At 40.2% G+C, this 20,132-nt stretch overlaps 1 protein-coding gene across 2 annotated transcripts in view; it reads right to left on the minus strand.

Moving 5' to 3' along the window:
* The window catches only part of LOC311269251 (serine/threonine-protein kinase PAK 3), a 34,619-nt gene extending 14,775 nt beyond the window's left edge, over nt 1-19,844 (minus strand). For both annotated transcript variants that reach the window (XM_084373311.1, XM_084373310.1), the window contains exons 1-4: nt 19,658-19,844; nt 2,082-2,275; nt 1,853-1,953; nt 79-232 (exon numbers count right to left, since the gene is read on the minus strand). In XM_084373311.1, the coding sequence (XP_084229437.1) occupies nt 79-232; nt 1,853-1,953; nt 2,082-2,253 (427 nt within the window). In that variant the 5' untranslated portion in view covers nt 2,254-2,275; nt 19,658-19,844. The remainder of the gene's footprint in view (nt 1-78; nt 233-1,852; nt 1,954-2,081; nt 2,276-19,657) is intronic.
* Between the last annotated feature and the right edge of the window lie 288 nt (nt 19,845-20,132).

Below are 20,132 nucleotides of genomic sequence, written 5' to 3' on the forward strand. Positions count from 1 at the left end.
AAGAATAAATATGACAGCTTTATTTGACTTTTTAAAAATATTATGTTTTTGTTTTAACAGTATTTTGTTGTTGCTTACCTCCCGAGGTGAAGCTCATGTACTTCTGGTTGTTGACGGTCTCTTTGGAGTCGTAGAACTTTAAGACGTCCAGCACGGCTTGTGGGTTCTTCTTCTGCTCCAGCTTGGTGATGTTCGAGGTCTGTAGGAGTCGTGCCCACTGCTCTGGGATACCCTGCGCAAATAGATAGAGGTCAAATGTTCAAACATTTTAGCTTGGGGAAAAGAGTGTGGGTTGTTAATAGTCCTTCAACCGCAAACCAGAAACTGTTGAAAAATGTAGATGTGGTGTTTGTGTTGTAGCACGCGGGGGTGGACAAGTGATTGCTAAAGCTGAATGGTCAAGAGTTTAAGACCCCTGACAGTTAAGCGAGCATATATGTTTAACTATAATATAAATAATTTATTTTGGAGTTTTTATGTTGAAGTCATTGAAATAACTACATCAAAGTATTGTCCAACATTTGGGGAATACATGCTCTCTTCTGAGCATAAAGACTAAAAGACAGTGGGAAACATCTAGCCTAACAAATACTTGTTGATTTTAACATTTCAGTTTCTGCAAGATTCTGCAAAACAAGATTTAACATGGCCAGAATATTTTTTCTACACAGCCAAGCTAGCTGTTTCCTCCTACTTCCATGTCTTTATGCTAAGCTACCTGGCTGCTGCAGCTTTAGCTTAATATTTATGCATATATGAAAGTAGTATTTTGAATAGTGAACAATGAATATGTTTATTTCACAAAATGTCAAAATATTCCGTCAAAGCATTTCCACACTTGGTAAGCCTGTGTTTACCATGTTTTAATGTGCATTAATAGACATTAAGCCTTTAACAGAAGCTGAATGTCCATCAACAAAGGGTTTCATTCATGCCATCTTGTAAACTTGTGGTTATTTTTACCCTTAAAGCAACTGTCTGTGGAGAATAGTCTGCTGTTCTGTTGGTGTTATAGGCGTCTTGGATGGGGATCAAGGGGCAAATCAACAGTAATTTACTGTATCCTCCCAGAAAAACCATGAAAGAAGTGGAATCAAAGTGGTTTGGTTTAATCTTGTCTTAATGGGGCTGTGTGTGTCACACAGGCGCACAGCTTATCAAACGAACAAGGAACTACAGTATTTGTTACTGATGTCAGGGACCGAGTGCTGTTCATTTGGAAGTCAAATAGACCAGAATACACACAGTGTTCCTGAGTATGAGTGGTTTAAAGGGGATGATGATAAGTCTTGGCTTGCTCATCCATTATTTAATGAAGTAATGGATGAGAAAGCCAAAACAACGATGAATAGACAAGAAATTTAAGGTGCAGTGCATCTTTAAAGATTCATTATACAACACAATGAACCCTCACTACTGACTGGGTGCTCAAAAAGGAGCTACAAACATCTCTGTGGGATCAAAAACTGGTCATTAAACCTTAATAAACTTTGATTTAATGCTGTTGTACTGAAGAACATTAACAGATAAAATAAACTAAGAAAATATTATGTCATCTAGACTTGTGTCTGAGTAAAATATCTACTGCAAAATGAAACTGCAGGTTGCAAATGTAATTTACCAAGAAACGCTAAAGGATTCTAGTGCAGGCTTCAGCCGACAGGGGAGATGGAGTGATTGTCATTCAAGTCGCTTGTAATACTAACTTTTTTGTGGAGGAAAATATATTATTATTTGACTCAATCACCTCAGGGAGTTGTGATTTTAGAAATGCGTGCCTGAGACTCAGAATTTTTCGAAGCACGCCTGTCCCTGTTTATACTCCTGATTGTCAGGTGAAAGAGATACTCACCGTGAATTCTCCTGTTACAGCATCAAAGCCAACATGAATGGTGTGTTCAAAGTCTGAGGGTAGGGATATCTCAGGACGTTCCTTCTCCTTCTTCTTGTTTGCTACAAGAGACAAAGCAGAACCTGATTACAGCCTGATTTCTAGTGCTTTTATAGACAGGATGATAGTAAATAAAGTGCACCAATGTGGCGCTGAGCGTGAAGGTGACACATGGGGAAGAGATACTCACTCTTGTCTCCCCCTGGGAAGATGGAGCGCAGGCGGACTTTCTTGTTTTTCTCTTCAGGAGCCATTGGAAGCGGTTTAGAGGCGTGATTCAACAATGAAGAGTCTCGGGAACTACTGTTCATTCTCAAGGGGGGGGCTGGTGGTTTCTCTTCAATATCAACACTATCAGACATCTTTAGTAGCACTCACAATGTCCTGTGAGAGAGAGGAAAGAGAGGGGAAGAGAGAGAAGGTCGGTGTTTAAAAGTCTGGGTGTAGATCAGAGGCAGGCGGAGAAAAAAATCTTTCTGGACGCACCTATGCACGTTCACCAGCGGTGTTTTCAAAACTGTTTTGCTTCCCATTCCAAAACCCGAAGATTTAAAATCTATAATGATTTAATACAGAAAAAAAGCAACTAAAATTAATGTGCAAAATTGAATAAACAGTGAATTGTTTTGCTATTTTGCTTGAAACAATCACTTGATTATCAAAATTGAGTTTTGTCGATGTTAATGTCTGATCGTTAATTCTTTTATTATTTTCAAACTGTTTATTTTTGCCGAATTTTTAAATGAGACATGTAGAATAAAGTGATTGTTGGTGAAACCACACTGTTAAGCTGAGATTCGGTTAGGTTTACTGACAGAAGCAGAAGAAAGAGAAAAAAAAAACACTGTTTAAACTTGTCCACAGGTTTCGGGGGTTAATACAGACATGTAATACATATGACACACGACAACATAGACAAAAAAAAAAAAACAACTGAACAACTTGATGGGAAAGAAAAAAATATAATTAGGATCACTTCAGTAATTCAAATAATTAGCTTAGCAGTACATCTAAACAACTGGAGTATACATAAAGCATCTTCAGAGTTTTATAAGGTCCAACATTTTCCTATTTCATATTATGATTTGCATCTTTGTCATGGTTTATAGTTATTATTGTAACAGAAATTTGCGCTGCAATATATTTATTAAAAACTTCTCGATTGACCTTTTAATACACATTTTTTAACAAATTAATTATTTTAACATCACTGCAGTGACAAGAATTTGTACCAGTGACTCAACTCTTGATAACTGCATTCAGACTGATCTAACACTCAAGAGTGTACTTTCAAAGTACTGTGTTTTCAGAGTGATGGCCTATTTTATCATGAGGAATCTTGTTACAGTGACACTGGCTGCAGGTCTGAAAAACGCTCAGGAAATCTTGTTTATTTTCTAACAGATGTGATACTTTAGAGATTATTTAGACACAGCTTCTAAAACTGTGATTGTTATATTAAAAATGAATCTTCTTCCCGTTCTGTTTGAATGGAGGTTATTCAGAGGCGAGGTGGAGCCGTGGTGTCCAGTGGGTCTGTTCAGCTGTGAAAACGGTAACCAGGAGTTGATTCTAAGAGAAACTGGCAAGGGTAAACGTTCCCATCACTCATCCTCTCATCTTTCATCTACCCACTTCCCACTACCATCTTAAACTCCTTCACTGCCTCACCCCGAGGCCAAGCCCATCATGTGATGTGCAGCACGACCGTCCCAGAAAAGCGGGCCATTCCAGGCCGCCCCCTTAGTGGAGACCTACATTATCAACAACAAAGACCACTCCTCGGCTCTTACACGACGCTCACTGCCTCTGACAAATGACACATGTGCCTTCCGAGTGGCCTTTACAATTTTATGTAACCATCTCCTTTACAAGACTAAATCAGGCGTGTTACACCCTACGCTTTGTTAACTTCCCAAAAGAATTGATTATGAATGAAGACACTGAATTACATTGATACAATGATAGGAAGCTCTAGTTTAACCAGATATGTGTACAGTCACAGCATTATTACAGAGCTCTTTGCTTTCCCTTCTGCAGCCTCAAATCCTTGTGATACATACTTGTCAGTAATGTGTTATTTCCTGAGAAACCAATTTGAACAGGACAACCAGAGTGAATATAATCTCACAGTATGTGTTTATTGTCTTTTTAAAGGAACAAAATGTAAGAATTTTAGTTAAAAACATCCCAAAATTAACTAAAATGATCAATAGAACGTAAATCAATGACAGTCTTTACATTTTCGTACATTATGTTGTCTTTATACCTACTGTACCTCTATTGAGGTTAGCATGCTAACCAGCTAGCCCCTTCCCATTCCGATCCAAAGCTCCTGTGCTAGAGTTGTAAACACCAACACTTCCCTGGTGCTCCCAGCTCCCAGTTCGGACCGCTAGCTGCATGGCTAACTGAGCTAACTAGCAAACAACAACTTCAGTTAGTAACAGTAAGCAGTTACTCTGGTGATTTTAGTCAGGTGGCCAATTCTTACATATTGCTCCTTTAACTCCTGCAGAGTGAGCTGTCTGATAAAAACTAAATTGTCAACTCAACCACTAAACACCAGGATTATGAACTGATGGGTGCTGTTAGCACAGTCCCCTGCCTTGATATTTTTAAAGCTCATGTCAACTTAGAGTCCTTCATTTCCTTACCACTGCTGGATTAATTATAAATTATAAATTATAAATAAAGTTTACATAAACAGTGAACTTGATTAAGTCAGCATATTTTAACTTTATCTCCATAAGAGAGAAACAGTCTCTCATCTGATCTAACAGTTCTTCTTCCCTTGAATAGCATTAAACATTAATGAGTAATTAGGCTGATTCTGATGTTTTATTCATATAAACTAGACGACAAAATATTTGCCAATGATGTGAAAAAAGTCTTTAAGATCAAACACTGATGGAGATAAAAGACTACCAACACAGTCTTGATGTTTCCTAATAAACTGGACTGTGTTTTCTGTTCCCCTCTGCTTGCGATGTGACGAGAATAAGAATCATTTTTTTTCAACTGCATTGTGATCCTTCCAATTAACAAACTACTCTATAATCACTGCAGGAAATCATTTGGTAGATAGATAGCAGTGCGTACTTTGCTGCCCTTTCAATGTCAGAGCTCGCTGTAGATGAATTGTTATCTGAGTGCAGATGCAACAAATGCTCAACGACAGTAAAGATTAAAAATACACTGCAGCTTCTGTCTGATTTAGATGACACTGATTGTATCTACGAGAACCAACTCAGTTACCCTTACCTCTCAAAACAGGTAATTCCTGACAGATTGGTTAACCGTGCAAATAAAAGTTACATGTTGATCCACTTCGCTGTCTGTGAATAACCACTCTCTATGATCTTACTATACGAGTACATTTTGTATTTTTAAGTATTTTGCTGGTATATTTCCAGGATATACTGGTGGTGGCAGTTTCTACCATGCTGGGTGAGTCCGGACAACAGCTGCAAACGTGTTCTCTCAGGTTGGAGGATAGGCGTGTCACTGACAACAAAACCCACTAAAACTCTTGTTTACAAAGGAATGTCACAATATTGACATGCAAAAGCAGCACAGAGTCGCTGACAATGTGGCTATCACAACACCTGAGAGGACAAAAACAACAGGAAGTTGCCAGGACAAAAGGGAAGACGTGTTGAAGTCGCACAGTTTGTGCCACTTGACACAGTGAGCCTGGATTTTATCATCGAGGGAGGAGGAGGAAGTCCGAACGAGGAGCACCAGCAGAAAATGTAGGAGCACCACTTAAATTGACATGCAAAGCACATATCTTTTCCATCTTAACTGTATAACTGATCAATCCTTTGGTGGCCTAATGAAAAGACAATTTACAGAAATAACAATGTGTTCAAATATGTTAATGTACGCTTTTTCCCTTTCTTTCAGGTACAGGCTATATGTGTAGTACACGAGTATTTATGTTGGGAAAGAAAATTAGCTTGGTTTTGTGTTTGTTTATTATTATCATATGTATTGAGTCCTTGTGATGTGTACCCTATAAAACATTAAAACAGGTCAACAGATTTGCTTAAAGCGCTTGATTATAAAATAAATCTAGCGCTTGGTCTAAAATATGGAGGTTTGGCTTATTAATTTAATAATATTAAAAAAAACTGTATTCCATGGGTGAAATACAATGATGATTTAAAAAAAACAAAAACACGTGGGAATATTTGCAAGTCACACTGGTGCTCCTGTTTATAAAATTTAGTCTGTCTCCAAAAATGGTCAGGATATGCAACTAAATGGTCACAGTCTAAAATACTGCTAAGTGTTAGCAAAAAAAGCTTAAACTCCTGTGAGTCTTGAGTTGCATATATTTGAAAACCAAAAAAAGAGGACTGGAAAAATAATGTATCCCCCTTATCTCGAGCCCCCATGATGCCTTGCATGAATTATGGCCTTGTCCTTTGGTTGGAGGGCCGTATCATTAATTTATGAAGATCTAGGTTAGTAAATGTATCTAGTGAATTATACTAGTTTCTAGTGAAACAATGTTATTATTGCTCAGCCCACGCTAACACCAATTTATGATACTTTGTTACTTACACTAGTCCAAAGGAGCACTGGAAGTATCACCCATTATAGTTTCCCTAGTAACCTCCCCAAGAAACTGACCATTTAAGCAAGATTTAAGTTTTCCAGATTCACCACCCTGACAAACAGTGGCTTCAAAATCCTATTTCAGATTTCATTTAAAATGCCAGTTATGAAGTGCCAGTTACCCTAACCCTCATGCTGCCTGGCTTCAAGGTCGCAACCGTTAACAGTTCCTGTCTCATTTCCTGTCTCTGCCTCTTGACCTGTCACTGTCCAATAAAGGCAACAAATGCCCAGAAAAGAATATGCTAGGTTATGGATCGATGCTAAGTCATCAACTAAATCTAAAACTAAAACTAAATCACTCAACCAAGTTCACAATGAAACAATGTAAACCTTTATTAGCTTTGCCACAAAGACAAGCTAGTTTACCTCCCCTGGACTGCTAGTCACAGCATATCATAACTTGTACTGTAACTGTTTCATCTTCATCAACAAGCATCCAAATCTGACACAATGTCACAGATAATCCCTCACATACTGTACATCCACCTCGTCTAGACTTGTCTTCCCACTACTAAAACACATACATGTGCCTCTGTCCTGGTGGGACTTATGCAGCTGTGACTGTTAATCCATTAACATAATCTTCTGAGCACATACTACAGTATGTCATACAGCTTTTATGGGCATGCACAGAATTGGATGTGCACAAGCCAGACCTGACAACAGCGACTGGGATCCAATCAATCAGGTCGCTCTCTGGTCAGCAAATACAGAGGAAAAAAATCAATGGCTGCAACATCAAATAATGACGATGTGACAGGAGGTTCTAAACCCTTTAGACACAGAGCAGACATTTTCTTAGGGCTTATTGGGTGAGTCATACTGTACGCCCCTGCCTCATCGATACTGATGCGACACAGACTGCACTTACATAAAACAGTGGAGGTATAGTGCATGCTCATAAATATGATAATTTCAGTAAAACTTCCATTGGAGAGCCGTGTGGATGAATTATGTAGCTGAAAAACACGTCTGACTTTGGTCATTTCTGCAGTAGTGAGGTCCTGAGCCACCAGCTGCGGGAGACAACAGCAAACCACAAGAAACCAATTTTATATATTACGAATTAACTCATCGCTGCTGCGTGGCTATTTGTCTAATCACCTGACCGACTGGCGGCTGCTGCAGCAGCTCTGCTGATCGGTCAGAGTGCTAAAGATGGCAGTTTCATGGAGGCCCAGACATTACTGATTCTTCACTCACATAAAACACTGACCTATTTACTGTGCAGACTGACAGGCAGGCAGGCAGGCAGGCAGGCAGGCAGGCAGTCAGTGAGCCACTGTCCCTGAAACAAGCAGCTCCTATTCCTGGAACACACACAGGCTTGTCTCTAAACATGATAAATCAACTCAACGTCTGCGTTTTGCCTGATACTGAACGTAGTCTTTCATGAGGCTGAACTCAAGGAAAAAAATATCATGATGGCATCAATTTTTGTCAAAATGTTAAACAGCAAAAAATGCAGCTGCAACACTGATGCACATATGCTAATTCGTCAAAAATTACACAACCACAACCTCGTTCTGCGTGGCCTGCTCTGGTAGGTCGTGACGTTTTGACAGTGATATGAATGTCTAAAAAAAACACACACACACACACACACACACACACACACACACACACACACACAGAACCACCACAGACACACCACCTCGACTCAGACATTACTGGGGATGTTTTCACATTTCTCCCCATGAAATATTAATCTATCCACGAAGAGCAGGCATTTTCTCTGCTCTTTCAAACATTAATGCTGAATTTGAATGGCTAACACAGGAAGAGGCTCTAATCTTGAGCCCATGGCGGCCCAGTAATGGCCCCCGCAGTGGGGGGAGGGCTCCATAAGCCCGGCTCTTCATGCCCCTGATTAGGACACGCTCTCTGTTTGACTTGGCTTTGGCTTTGGCTGTGCTTCTTTGAAGGATGCTGATTACTTGGATGGGATGGACAGTTAGAGGACATTCAAAGGATAAGGAGGAAGGAGGGGGGACACTCCAGAGCCGCAGTTTAGCATTGTTATCTTCTTTATCTTGGTGACATCCATACAGTACTTCTGCTAAGATTTATAAACACTGAGTCAGAGAAGTTGGCCTATTCCAACCAACACAAAGAAAACCTGAAAGACTCAACAAAACACAGACTCTCCGCCCAGGCATAAAGCACCGGAGGCCGACAACACACAGATGTCAACATGTTACTGCACAAACGCTCCTCTCTCACATGGTTGGCCTCTGAAGGTCACAATTAAACACACAGAGTCACTGTGTAGATGCCATCTCCCTTTAATTTCAAATAAAGGTTGGGGGAGGATGAGGAGGAGGAGTCTGGCGCTGTGGTTGGGACTCCCTTTGAAAGAGACATGAGCAGAATTTATGGTCACAAGATCAAAACTGCATGTGGTCAAACATGCCACAGCATCGGAAAGGAAATCATCTGATCTAATTCTGGTTTTATTTATTTTTCTTATCAAATACAGTTGATATTTTGAGACATTTTCCCAAAGATTCATTCCTTCTACTTCTCTAGATTCCAGTCTGCCTCTGACTGGGCGTGTCAGAGGGCATATACAGACAGTAACTAACCTAAAGTTAACCATAGCTGTAGGGCAGATATCATAGAATTTTAAAATTGTTGCCATTGAATGTCAAAAAACATAAATGTGATCCAGACTTTTGCAGAATGGTTCAATATCAGCACAGTTGTCAGGCGACAACAGTGCTGATAGTTTGGGTTTAAAGTGTTAAAGGTGCAATCCGTTAGAAATGGCCAGAATGATAAGGTTTCTCTAGCTATCTTTGGCTGTAGTGACTAGTCTGAATGCTGTCTCTGAGACCAGCAGATGCCAGTTTGATTACAGGAGACACGGTAGATGGAAGACAAGGTGGGCGGGGACACCTCACCACACCTCTATTTGAATGTTTTAATCTAAGATTATGGCCATATCTTACAACTTGCCTTTCATTTTGGGAAGCCAGATAGCCTTGCTTAGCTTAGCTTACAGTAGCTTAGCACAATAACTGGAAACATGAGAAAACTGCTCTGTTGGCTCTGTCCAATGTTTAGCCAAATCTGCCTTTAAGCATCTCTAAATCTCATTCACTAACATCTTGTTTAACCCGATTTGTGCAGGTATAAAAATCCAGGTACTTACAATCAGATTGGCACCTAAAAGAGCTGAAACACTGTGACGGCAACACATAAACACACAAAACGCACACTGAACCAGACATTTCCTAAACATTACAATACAGCTGGCAATAATAATTTCTGACATATCAGCTTTTGTCTGTTGAGCCTCCACCTCTGTGGTTTGCCCCCCTTTTTACCAGACTCTGTAACTCTACTTTGCATACAGCTGCCAACGTCTGGTTCATGAAAGGGACAAGTCACAGCTACCTCATCAGTCTGCTTATAACAGGTGGCAGGTGAGACAGGGGTGTGAGTTTATTCTCAACTCATGAACTAAATCTTATTGAGTTCAGTTTAAGTACAAATGTTTCTTTTGTTTATATTTCATTGATTGTAGAAAGAGCAGCAGTAAGCATCTAGAGCAACAATTTATATAAACTCTAATATAAATATATTAATGATGCCTGAGCTTGATTAAAGCTTCATTACAAATTTGTAACATTGATTCAGTTGTTGTCGCCTTCCAGAAAGTGTGAAGTCATTTCTTTCATCGTGTGTTAATTGCGTTGCAGCAGGAGAATTTCACTACGAAAAAAATATGCCAAAATCAAACTTTTTCTTTCTAACTTCTATTTTTAGCTGATACTCATGCCTTGGGATAAAAACCATGAAAATGTTGAGCATGAACATCTTTTAATCATGTTGGTATAAAAGGCTTATACCCGTTCATAATATGCTAACTAGAGCATGATTGCACAATATCAAAGGCACACTGCTTTAAATGGCTTATTCACACTGACCTATTACATCCTTCTGAGGTCTGAAAAACTGTCGATTCACATACAGTTTGTTATCCTACCAAGAGTATTTTTACTAAGCCAGAAAATGACAACAAAAACTTTGATTTCTTTAAGCAATTTTGGTGTTATGCAATCCTATTTCACACACAGCAAAGTGCATAAACATCTCTAATCAGTAACCAGTCATCTATTATTAGCCACCAGCCAGATGTCTGTGTGATCGTGGTGTTTTTTGTGTTTTTTTATGGACTCACTAAAAAAAACTCTAGTTAGACAAAAAATTACGCAGCAGTGAAACTGGGTCATACAGTAGTTTTCTATTGTGGATATAAAGATGAAAGAAAAATCAAGCTCTTCAGAACCAGGCATGGAAGAAGTACAAAGATATACCACTTAAAGGAACAGTTCACCTAAAAATGAAAATTCAGGCATTATCTACGTATTCACCTCCGTGCTGCACTCTCCTGAACAACTGAAATAGATGGGGACTTGTTTCTAAACATTCAAAAAGCAGCCGAATAAAACATGAAATGGCTCCATACAGCTAGTCCAGCGTAATCCAAGTCTCTGGGAGCCCTGAGATCACAAACTGATTTGAAAAGGTGTTATTTACATTCTTGATGTGCGGTCAAGCTTGCACAACCACCTCAGAGAGGGTGCTGCACGCTAACTTCTAACTTAGCAGCTACAGTGAAGATTTTGGCTTTCAATTTGTGATCTCTGGGCTTCTTGAGATTTGGGTTACGTCAGGCTGTATGGACCCATTTAACGTTTTTGTTTAGTTGTTTTTTCATGTTTTAAAACAAGTCCCCATCTGCTTCAGTTGTTTGGAGGAATGCTGCTACGCTGTTTTGCTGAGAAGATCTAGAAATATTATGTGGACAATAAAACTTCACTCGACCTTCCATCGGCATGGGGTGAGTAGATAATGACTGAGTTTTTATTGATGGGTGAACTGTTCTTTTAAGTAGAAGTAGCAATACCACAGTGTCGAAATTATGAGTAAAAGTCTTACATTCAACTTTTTAAGTAAAAAAAGTATTAGCATCAAACTATTTTACGTAAAAGTACGGGCGAATGTATATTTATGATATTATTGGATTGTAGTAATTAATAAATGAGGGGCTGGGTGGTTTTAATCACTTCAGGGAGCTTGTCATATAATAAGAATACATTTATTTGCACTACTAATCTGAATCTGCAAAGTAAGTTATTAGATGTCAAATAAGTATTACAGTAAAAGTCGTAAGTGGCAGAAAATTCTTGCGTAGAGTACCTTAAAATTAGGTACAGTACTCGAGTAAACATACTAATTTATTACACAGCGTGAAATCCACCACTTATCTCAGGTTGAGCAGGTTCAGGTTTGAGTTTTGATGTTGTTACACATCATTTTTTGATTCAATACTCATTTAATCTAAATTGGATTACTGAAATGCACTTTTTGTTTGTCTGCTTTGTTTACTCTACATGGATCTTGTCCCAGTGCTAATCAGCAACAACACTTACGAGACATGATGAAGCATGATGATAAAAAAAAACAAAAAAAACACTCCTGGGATGACTCAGTTACTATTAACTAACTGTCTGCTCACATGTTGTGGGACAACACTCCTCATGTCCAAAACAAAGGAGTGAAAAACTGGTTATTCTACACACAAAACCCATTTATTCACCATGACTCTTTTTTTACCAGGCAGGATCCTTTCCCAAACCCCCCTGCTGGGGAGGCTTCAGAGCTTGCTGTGTCATTTAATATTTAGTTTGGGTGAACTCCCCCCTCCAGTGCTGCGCTCTCATATCCACACATGAACGTGTATGCACAGGCCAACCGACACACGCACTTTGGCTACATGTCTTCAACCTGTCACGTTAGTTTTCCCGTTTTCATTTTCTTTGTTCCAGCATCTCAAAATAATAGTTTTGGTGGGTGTTTGTCTAAATGTAATCAGCAGTGTGCACAAGGCTTTTTTGATGTCAGCAGCAGAGGTAGACAACATTCAATTAAAAGCATGCAATAAAACTATTGAACAGACACAGCTGACAAATTGGTGACACACTGTGTTCTGACGGTTTGAGTTGCTCTCTCTGGATGAGTTACCAGTCGAATTAAAGTACTCGACAGTGGAGCAGTTTTATCTGTCAGGTGGAACATTTCTATCAAAATGGACTACCGGTAGTGTAACAGTGCTTCAAAACATGGAGGCTCATTCTGACAAGCGGACAAACACTTTTATTTCTAAGCTCATTGGCAGTACTGTGTCTGTTTTGATGAATATTCATTCCTGACAGAAAGGTTTGATTTTATTCAATGCCCATTTCTGTAACTGTTAGTTTATTTTGATTTGGCATTTCCTGTCTGACAGACTATTTGTTATACCAAAGCATTGTGATAGCTTTTCTATTCTCCCTGACAGAATGAACCACTGTACCTTACCTGAGAGAAAGATGTGTCTTATTTTCAATCACATTTCATGGTCCATCTTAAAATATGAAGCACTCGGAATGATTTTTTGCATTTATATTCAACTCTTAACCTTGACTTAAAAACATAGCATGATGAAGGCAGAAATGTGTGGCTACCGTTGGCTTGGTCTGGTTAAAGCCACTAATTCAACAGAATTGAATACCTTCTTTTGCTTTTATTTGAAGGTTGGGAGTTCGTGGAGGATTACAGGAAACACTGGCAGAATCAAACAAAAACACTGCAGTCATTAATTATGCATTTTGGACCACTAGGCCACAGGGGTGCCCAAAACCTTGAATACTTCATACTATTTTGACATTCCTTGTAACCCTCATATAGGCTCCGTGTTTGTGGCTGCAACCCATGAATACATGAATAGAGTGAATACACTGTACGTAACAAGGCATACAATATATCAGTCTTCGACATGACAAGGAAGAATCACCAATGGTTCCCTGGAGGCGATCGACTGTCCTTCACACTGTCCAACTGTCCCTGTACATATTTTTCTGATACTGATTTTGGTCAGTTTTAAGTCCATATCTTGGATTTATGAACTTGAGAAAGCGTTGCATGGAGATATGTAAGACATGCCTATTGTTGGTTATCAAAAACTAAGCAAAACCTACTGTGACTAACAGATTCTATTACTGTAGCTACTCTTCAATCCAACTATACTCCGGCTTCTTGAGTTACAGTTTATGCTTGTGTCTTACCAACGTGTGAGCACAAAGGACAGGTAGGGCGGCTCATGTTGTACCGTCCACTTAGAGACACCGGGGGGGGGTTGTTTTTTTTTTGTTTTTTTTTTGCATTAGTGTTGCATGGGTGGGCATATTTGAATGCCAGCTGGAGGCAGAGAGGGGAGTGGATTCCCTCCTGCAATGCCAGCTGGTGCACCTGCTCTGAGTCAAGTTGAAACGGTTAAAACTCCCCCATTGTAAGACATGTACATGCTTCCCCAGCACTGTATAGTTTGCATAAATGCAAAAATCAGTTATATGTTGTTTTGAGGCTATGTAAGTGTTAAATCCTTCATGTATGGGAAGGTATGTGCGTCTCCATTGTGTCTGTTTATCTAGACAGCCTGGCTCAGTCTGCAACTATACTGCACATAATCATAATAGTCTAGCTGTTGTCATTACTACAACTAGCCGTGCGTTTAATCTTGATGAGCTCTCCCCTGCTAAATGTATATAGCAGCAGTATGACTTTGCATAGACAAATACTACCATGAGACTAATATTAGTGTCAACAAGTGAATGAACTGAGAGGCAGTGTGTTGCCACACACAGAAGTTACACCTCCATGCAGCTGAGAAAAGAAACTGAATTCCTTACAGTTTATTTGGAGGTAAAGAAACAGTGTTACAACACTGCTATAGATTACCTTCAGTGTAATTTCTTTCTATCTGGAGTGACAAGTCCTGGATCATATGGTCATGACAACAGTTTTTCTATAAGTTCACACTAAAACTGTCTATGTATATGTTTTGTTTTTGTTTTGTTTTTTTGTTACTCAACTCGTTTAAATGCACATTATGTAATTTATGCTGTCGGGGTGTCTCAATTAAAACAGTAAAAACAAAAGATGTATTTTGATGACATCCTAAAGTAACATGGGGTCATGGGAATTGTTCACTTTATTTTCAAATGACCACCAATGCTGATGAAAATCTACGTGATTCAGGTAGAAATGTTCCCAGACGAGGTAGTGGATTAAAGTTTTATTCACGTTACGTTCACTCATGTTCGCCGACATCCTTCCTCACTCTCTGACGTATCATCTGATGTTTTCCTCAGAAGTGACAGCAACAGGCGACCAAATGAAACAAAATGATAGATTCTTCTGGTTTTAAAGGAGACATATTATGCTTTAGTGTATGGGTTCTTGTGAATGTAAAAGACCTTGAAAGTTAAAAAGGCCAAAGTCCGCACCAACAGAAGCTCCTCTCTCCCACAGAAAACACTGCTCCTGAAACGCCTTGTTAGTAGCCCCGCCTTTAATTCCGTGACTTTGTGACATCACACTCGGTCACCATGTCACACATTTGTATAATTTATGCCTATATTCATGGTGGAAATGAAGCTAACTGGAAGCTGAAAACAGAGCAGACAAGAGACACATTGAGCAGTGGTGGTTCAGGCGTGTGTCAGTGTACAAGCATGCAAACCTATTCTAGTTAAAGTAAGTAGTTTAAATTATGAACCTGACAATGAGCATAATATGTCTCCTTTAACATTGATGGAAATATTTAGTATAATATAATTAAACGACTCAAGAAAATAGATAATAAAGGTCTGGTCATTTGTAGACATTTTAACGTGGATTTTTTAATTTAATGTCAATGACAATCTTGATCAAACTTCAGTTGAAGTTAAGTCTTCCCAGCTGTTTAATACACTGAAGCTGCTGGACTGTATGTGAAGGTCTCACCTCTGGAAACACAGCCAGGGGATCCACAAGAGGGCAATCAGAGCACTTCCTAATAGAAGAAACAGTCCCCTTTTGAACCACATTCGAGGTCATCGGCAGTCTTTTCCTTCTCCGAAAACTCATCTGGCCTCCAACATTTTACATTCTGCGGCTTCTTCCTCTTCAAACAAATTCAAGTTCAGGTGCCCCTCTGCAACTCTCTGCAAACTCTTGACCCAGTGAAACTTGTTAATCTCTTTAACCACCTGAACCCTTTTCCTCCTCCACAACATTTTCACCCTTTCATTCTCAACAGCCCCGATCCATCTGGGGCATCTTTTCCCTGTGCACTTATCCTACTGGAAAGGCTTTAATGCCTCTTATTTTCTGGAGTCTTGATTCCTCCCAAGACATTTCTCTGACTCTCTTGAAGACAAATTTGCAATATGTGTTTGATACATCAGAAACAGTTTAAGTCACAGAAGCTTCGTCCCGAACAGAGAGTGCATAGAGGGACACACAAACACACACACACAGACAAGCCACCCTATTCTAAGTAGCAACAGACATCAAGTAGGGAGATTACGGAGGGAGAGCTGTGTCAATGTGTCAGTGTGTGAGTGTTTCCTCTGTTACTCTCTCTCCCTGTCTCTCTCCATCCATCTCTCTCACTTACTCCCCCTCCCCTTTCTGGGACAAAATGGCCAGATGGCTTCCAATCCTACATGCTAATCCACAACACACAGACTGTAGCCCTGACACACCTACCACAAGACTACTGCTCCGCTTTAGACAGCTATGTCCTTAAACACACACAAACACCCCAGCACGAGGCCACTGCACATTTATAAACTGTCAACAGGAGTCCTAAACGATAACTACGGCGGACAATAGCAGCATAACTCATCTAGACTAAGTCCTCAACAGATGGAGGCCGACTTGTGTGCGCTGTGTGTCCTACTATCATATTTCAGGCAGCCCAGTTAGCAGGCTACAGGCCAAGATGAGGTTCTGTGTCCACTGCTTTTGTTAGCTGAGGTGAGGTAAGAGAAGCTGTGTGTGTTGGGTTACACTGGCCAATGGAAAACATGGGGAAGCCCAGAACTGCACGCTAAGCCATGGAGACATGCAGGCAGACACACTGGAAAAAGAATAGGTTTCACATTGCTTCAGTGTGCAGATGGAGCTGTACAGTGTGTACAAAAATGCTTAAAATCTAACAAATTCAATGTTGAATTTCAATCTCTTTCCTGTGATGGTTTAGAAAATGATGCATCCCTCCCGTCAATCCTGCAGGGTAATTCTGATACAAGGGGCGTCATGGAAATGATATGATAAAGAATATTTGTCTTGAACAAAGCAAAGTATGTGCAGTAATACTTTACTTGACGTAGGCAACATAAATCCATTGTTTATATTTCAGAGAAGAGTACTAATAATTATTCATGAAGTGGATTCTAGAGAACGCACCAAAAGACTGTTCATTAAGTCAGGACTGCTGAAACTTAAAGATTTAGTTGAGGTCTGGGATGCAACTAAATGTTATTTTCACTGTTGAGTAATCTGTCAATTATTTTCCTCGATTAAATGTTTGAACTACAAAATGTCAGAAAGTGTTGGAAAATGTTGATCAGTGTTTCTCAAAGCTCGAGATGATGCCCTTAAATGTCTTGTTTGGTCCACAGCCCAAAGATATTCAGCTTATTGTCATAAGGGACTCAAGAAACCAGTATATTCATATTTAAGAAGCTGAAATTAGACTTTTTTTGACATTTTTTGTTGCTGTCATTGTTAGAGATTATCATTATATATATATACTATCATGTCATAGATTAGAATACAGAGTATTACCTGTAAGCTATTCAAGAAAGCTTTCTGCTAAATTTTAGTACACTTTTCACTGTCTTTTTTAACTTTTATTAACCTGTGTCCCCTTTTAATTACGCTTGTACTGTAGCACTTTGAGATTGCTTAAATGTAAAGTGCATTATAAATAAAATGTATTATTATTATTATTATTATTACCTCAAACTTGTACAATAATTGTTTGCTTTTTAGTTCGTAGGAAATTTCACTATTAAGCATCATTATAAACTTAAAGAAGATGTGTATTTGAGCGGTTGGTGGCAGAAAGGGTTGTTTAAATATGGTTCAAACAAGAAACTGTATAAGGAAAGAATAATTAGGTTATATAGGAAGTTGACAGGTAAAGTGTTTTCTTATTTTGGGGAATAATTGTGTCTGTTTTTTTTTTAATTCTTTTTTTCTGATGTAAGTACAAATTAGGTAACTTTGATTGATAGACCATCTGTGTTTATTCGCCATGTATTTATTGAGTGAGGGGCAGGTAAAATAAGCTCCATTTCTTTTATGGACGGCGCAAAGGGTGTCGTGTTGTGAATGTGAAACACTTTATTTATTTGCGTGCTATAGCTATGCATTACCACGAGTGAAACATATAAAACATGAAGTGAAATAAACAAAGATAAAAGTAATGGTAGCTTTAGTTGTGCTGGTTGATCACAAAGGCCAGTTGTGACAACACTTTAATAAAAAGCCAAGCCAGGATAAGCTTGATTTACGCCTGCACAAATCATGTTTACACAACAAACTGTGCACAAGGTGCAGTTTTACTTTCACTTGCAATATTACAGAACTCACAGTATAACAGATCTGACACATTACCATCTTTTACCCGGTTTTCTTTCTTTGCAAATATAAGAGATTTCATGAGGTGCCTGCAACCTAAACAGGCAGACTGGTCTGTTCTACGCAGACTCATACAGATATGAAAAATACAGACATATTAACTGACCATTTGCCTGTAACAGAGATATAGGTGTGATGAATATGTAATGCTTGTGGCATGTGGAGCATGGCGTCTTAAGATCCAGAACGGCGACCAATTACCCAGCAACGGTTTCACAGATTTGTCGAACAGCAGGATGTATACATACCAAACACTTTCTACTCTACCACAGCATCTCTGTCTGACTGTGACACTGCATTAGATTACTACTGTGAGGCCTGGTGTCTTTTCTGTAGACACAAATGGTTGGATGTACAGAGGGAAGGAAGAAGAGTGCAGTCATGGTGTTGGATGTCTGGACAGATAGATGAGTGAAGGATGGAAGGGCATGTATCACATCTACATCAATATAACAGGCCAATGTTCAGAGGGAGTAGCACCTTCCGCTTCCCATCCCCCAATTCTCCTCCACAATCATCTCACCCTCCCTCGATCACTGACATGACTCCCTAACATCCCTCTTTCACACGACAGCCAGACAACAGGTCTCCCATCAGGCCCTGCTCCTCACAAACCGGAGGATGACTGCGCTTCCTGGGTGAGGAATCTCTCCCTCCCTTCCTCCCATCCTCCACGTTAGCTCTGACACCAACATCCCAATGAGCAGAGGTGATGGGGAGGCACAAATTAAGCTCCAACCTCCTCCAGCGGCGATGGCTGTGGGAGATCCGAAGCAGAATAGCTCAGCTTTCACAGGAACCGGCCCCCGCCCCCACTCCGATCCCCAAAGAAGTCAGGTGACCAGATGTTGTATATCTCCCTGTCACCACAGCCGCCATGAAGCTGCTACACACATCCATGTTAGCGGCAGGAGACGGAGACACGTCTCTGCTCTGCGTGCATGTGTGTTTGTGTGTGTGTGGTCATTGAAAGACAGAAATGGAAATAAAAGCCGTTTCTTGGTGAAACCCTCCCTTGAAAGGCCATAAGTGAGGCAGTGCAGAGATAACAAAAGAGCATCCATCAGCATATTAACCATCCATCACCCCCTCATCCACAGCATATACAGCTCTGATCCATCCATCAGCCTCGGGTCTACAGACCCAAAATAGCATTGCTTCTTTTTTGTTCCAGTGTTGCCACTGCAGCTGCTGCATTTCTCTAGGACTAACACACACACACACACATACACACACACAGAGATACACACACAAGGCCCATACAAACGCTACCATTGATTCTAACACCTCCCCATCAATAAAGATGCTATTTGCGAGGCACAAGGGAGTGCATACAGAGATGATGTGATGCAGAGGGGGGTATATGATCATACACAACATGTCCAGCCCATCTGATGCGGGCATCCATTTCCATCTCGGCCTAACGCACAGACTGCTGATGAAACAGCTGCCTTCTTAGCAGGGCAGAATGCAGAGTGGAAGAAGAAGAGGAGGAAAAAAAAGGCTACAAAGCACCCCTACATACACAGCCTCCCCCTCCTCCTCCTCTCCTCTCCTCCCTCCTCTGCCTCCCCCCCTCCACATCCCATATTGCATACACAGAGAGGGAATTACCTGAAATATGTCTTCACATTCTCTTGCTCAGTGTTTCGCCTTGGAGCCCGGAGCTCTGGTAGATTCATCGTCAGCCGTACAGTCCTAACGACAGTTTAAAGGCAGGAGTGCCATTCTCTTGTTAGACCAGTTCCTGACCCTAAAAGCAAGCTTGTTCGGCAGGCTGGATGCTTCACTGGCTGCTCACTGTTCCCTAGCCCATGATGTCATCCACCCTGCTCTGCCTATTGGCTGAGAGGCTGAATATTAATGCAGGCAGCAGGTCTGGGGGAGGAGGCAGCCAACGGGCAGACACACTTGGTTTTCTGTTTGACAGACCAAACCTGCTGAGTGAGAGGGCCAGGAGGGAGGGATTATATGTCCAGCTCAAAGTCTTTCTTTGCAGACTTGTAAGGCAAGGTCTGTGTTTCTAACCTCTTAATACTACAGGGAGGCTGGTAAAACTTGGTACTACAAATTGAACTAGAATGGCACT

The sequence above is a fragment of the Pagrus pagrus genome, assembly GCF_965226575.1.
Source record: "Pagrus pagrus genome assembly, chromosome: 14".
NCBI lineage: Eukaryota > Metazoa > Chordata > Actinopteri > Spariformes > Sparidae > Pagrus > Pagrus pagrus.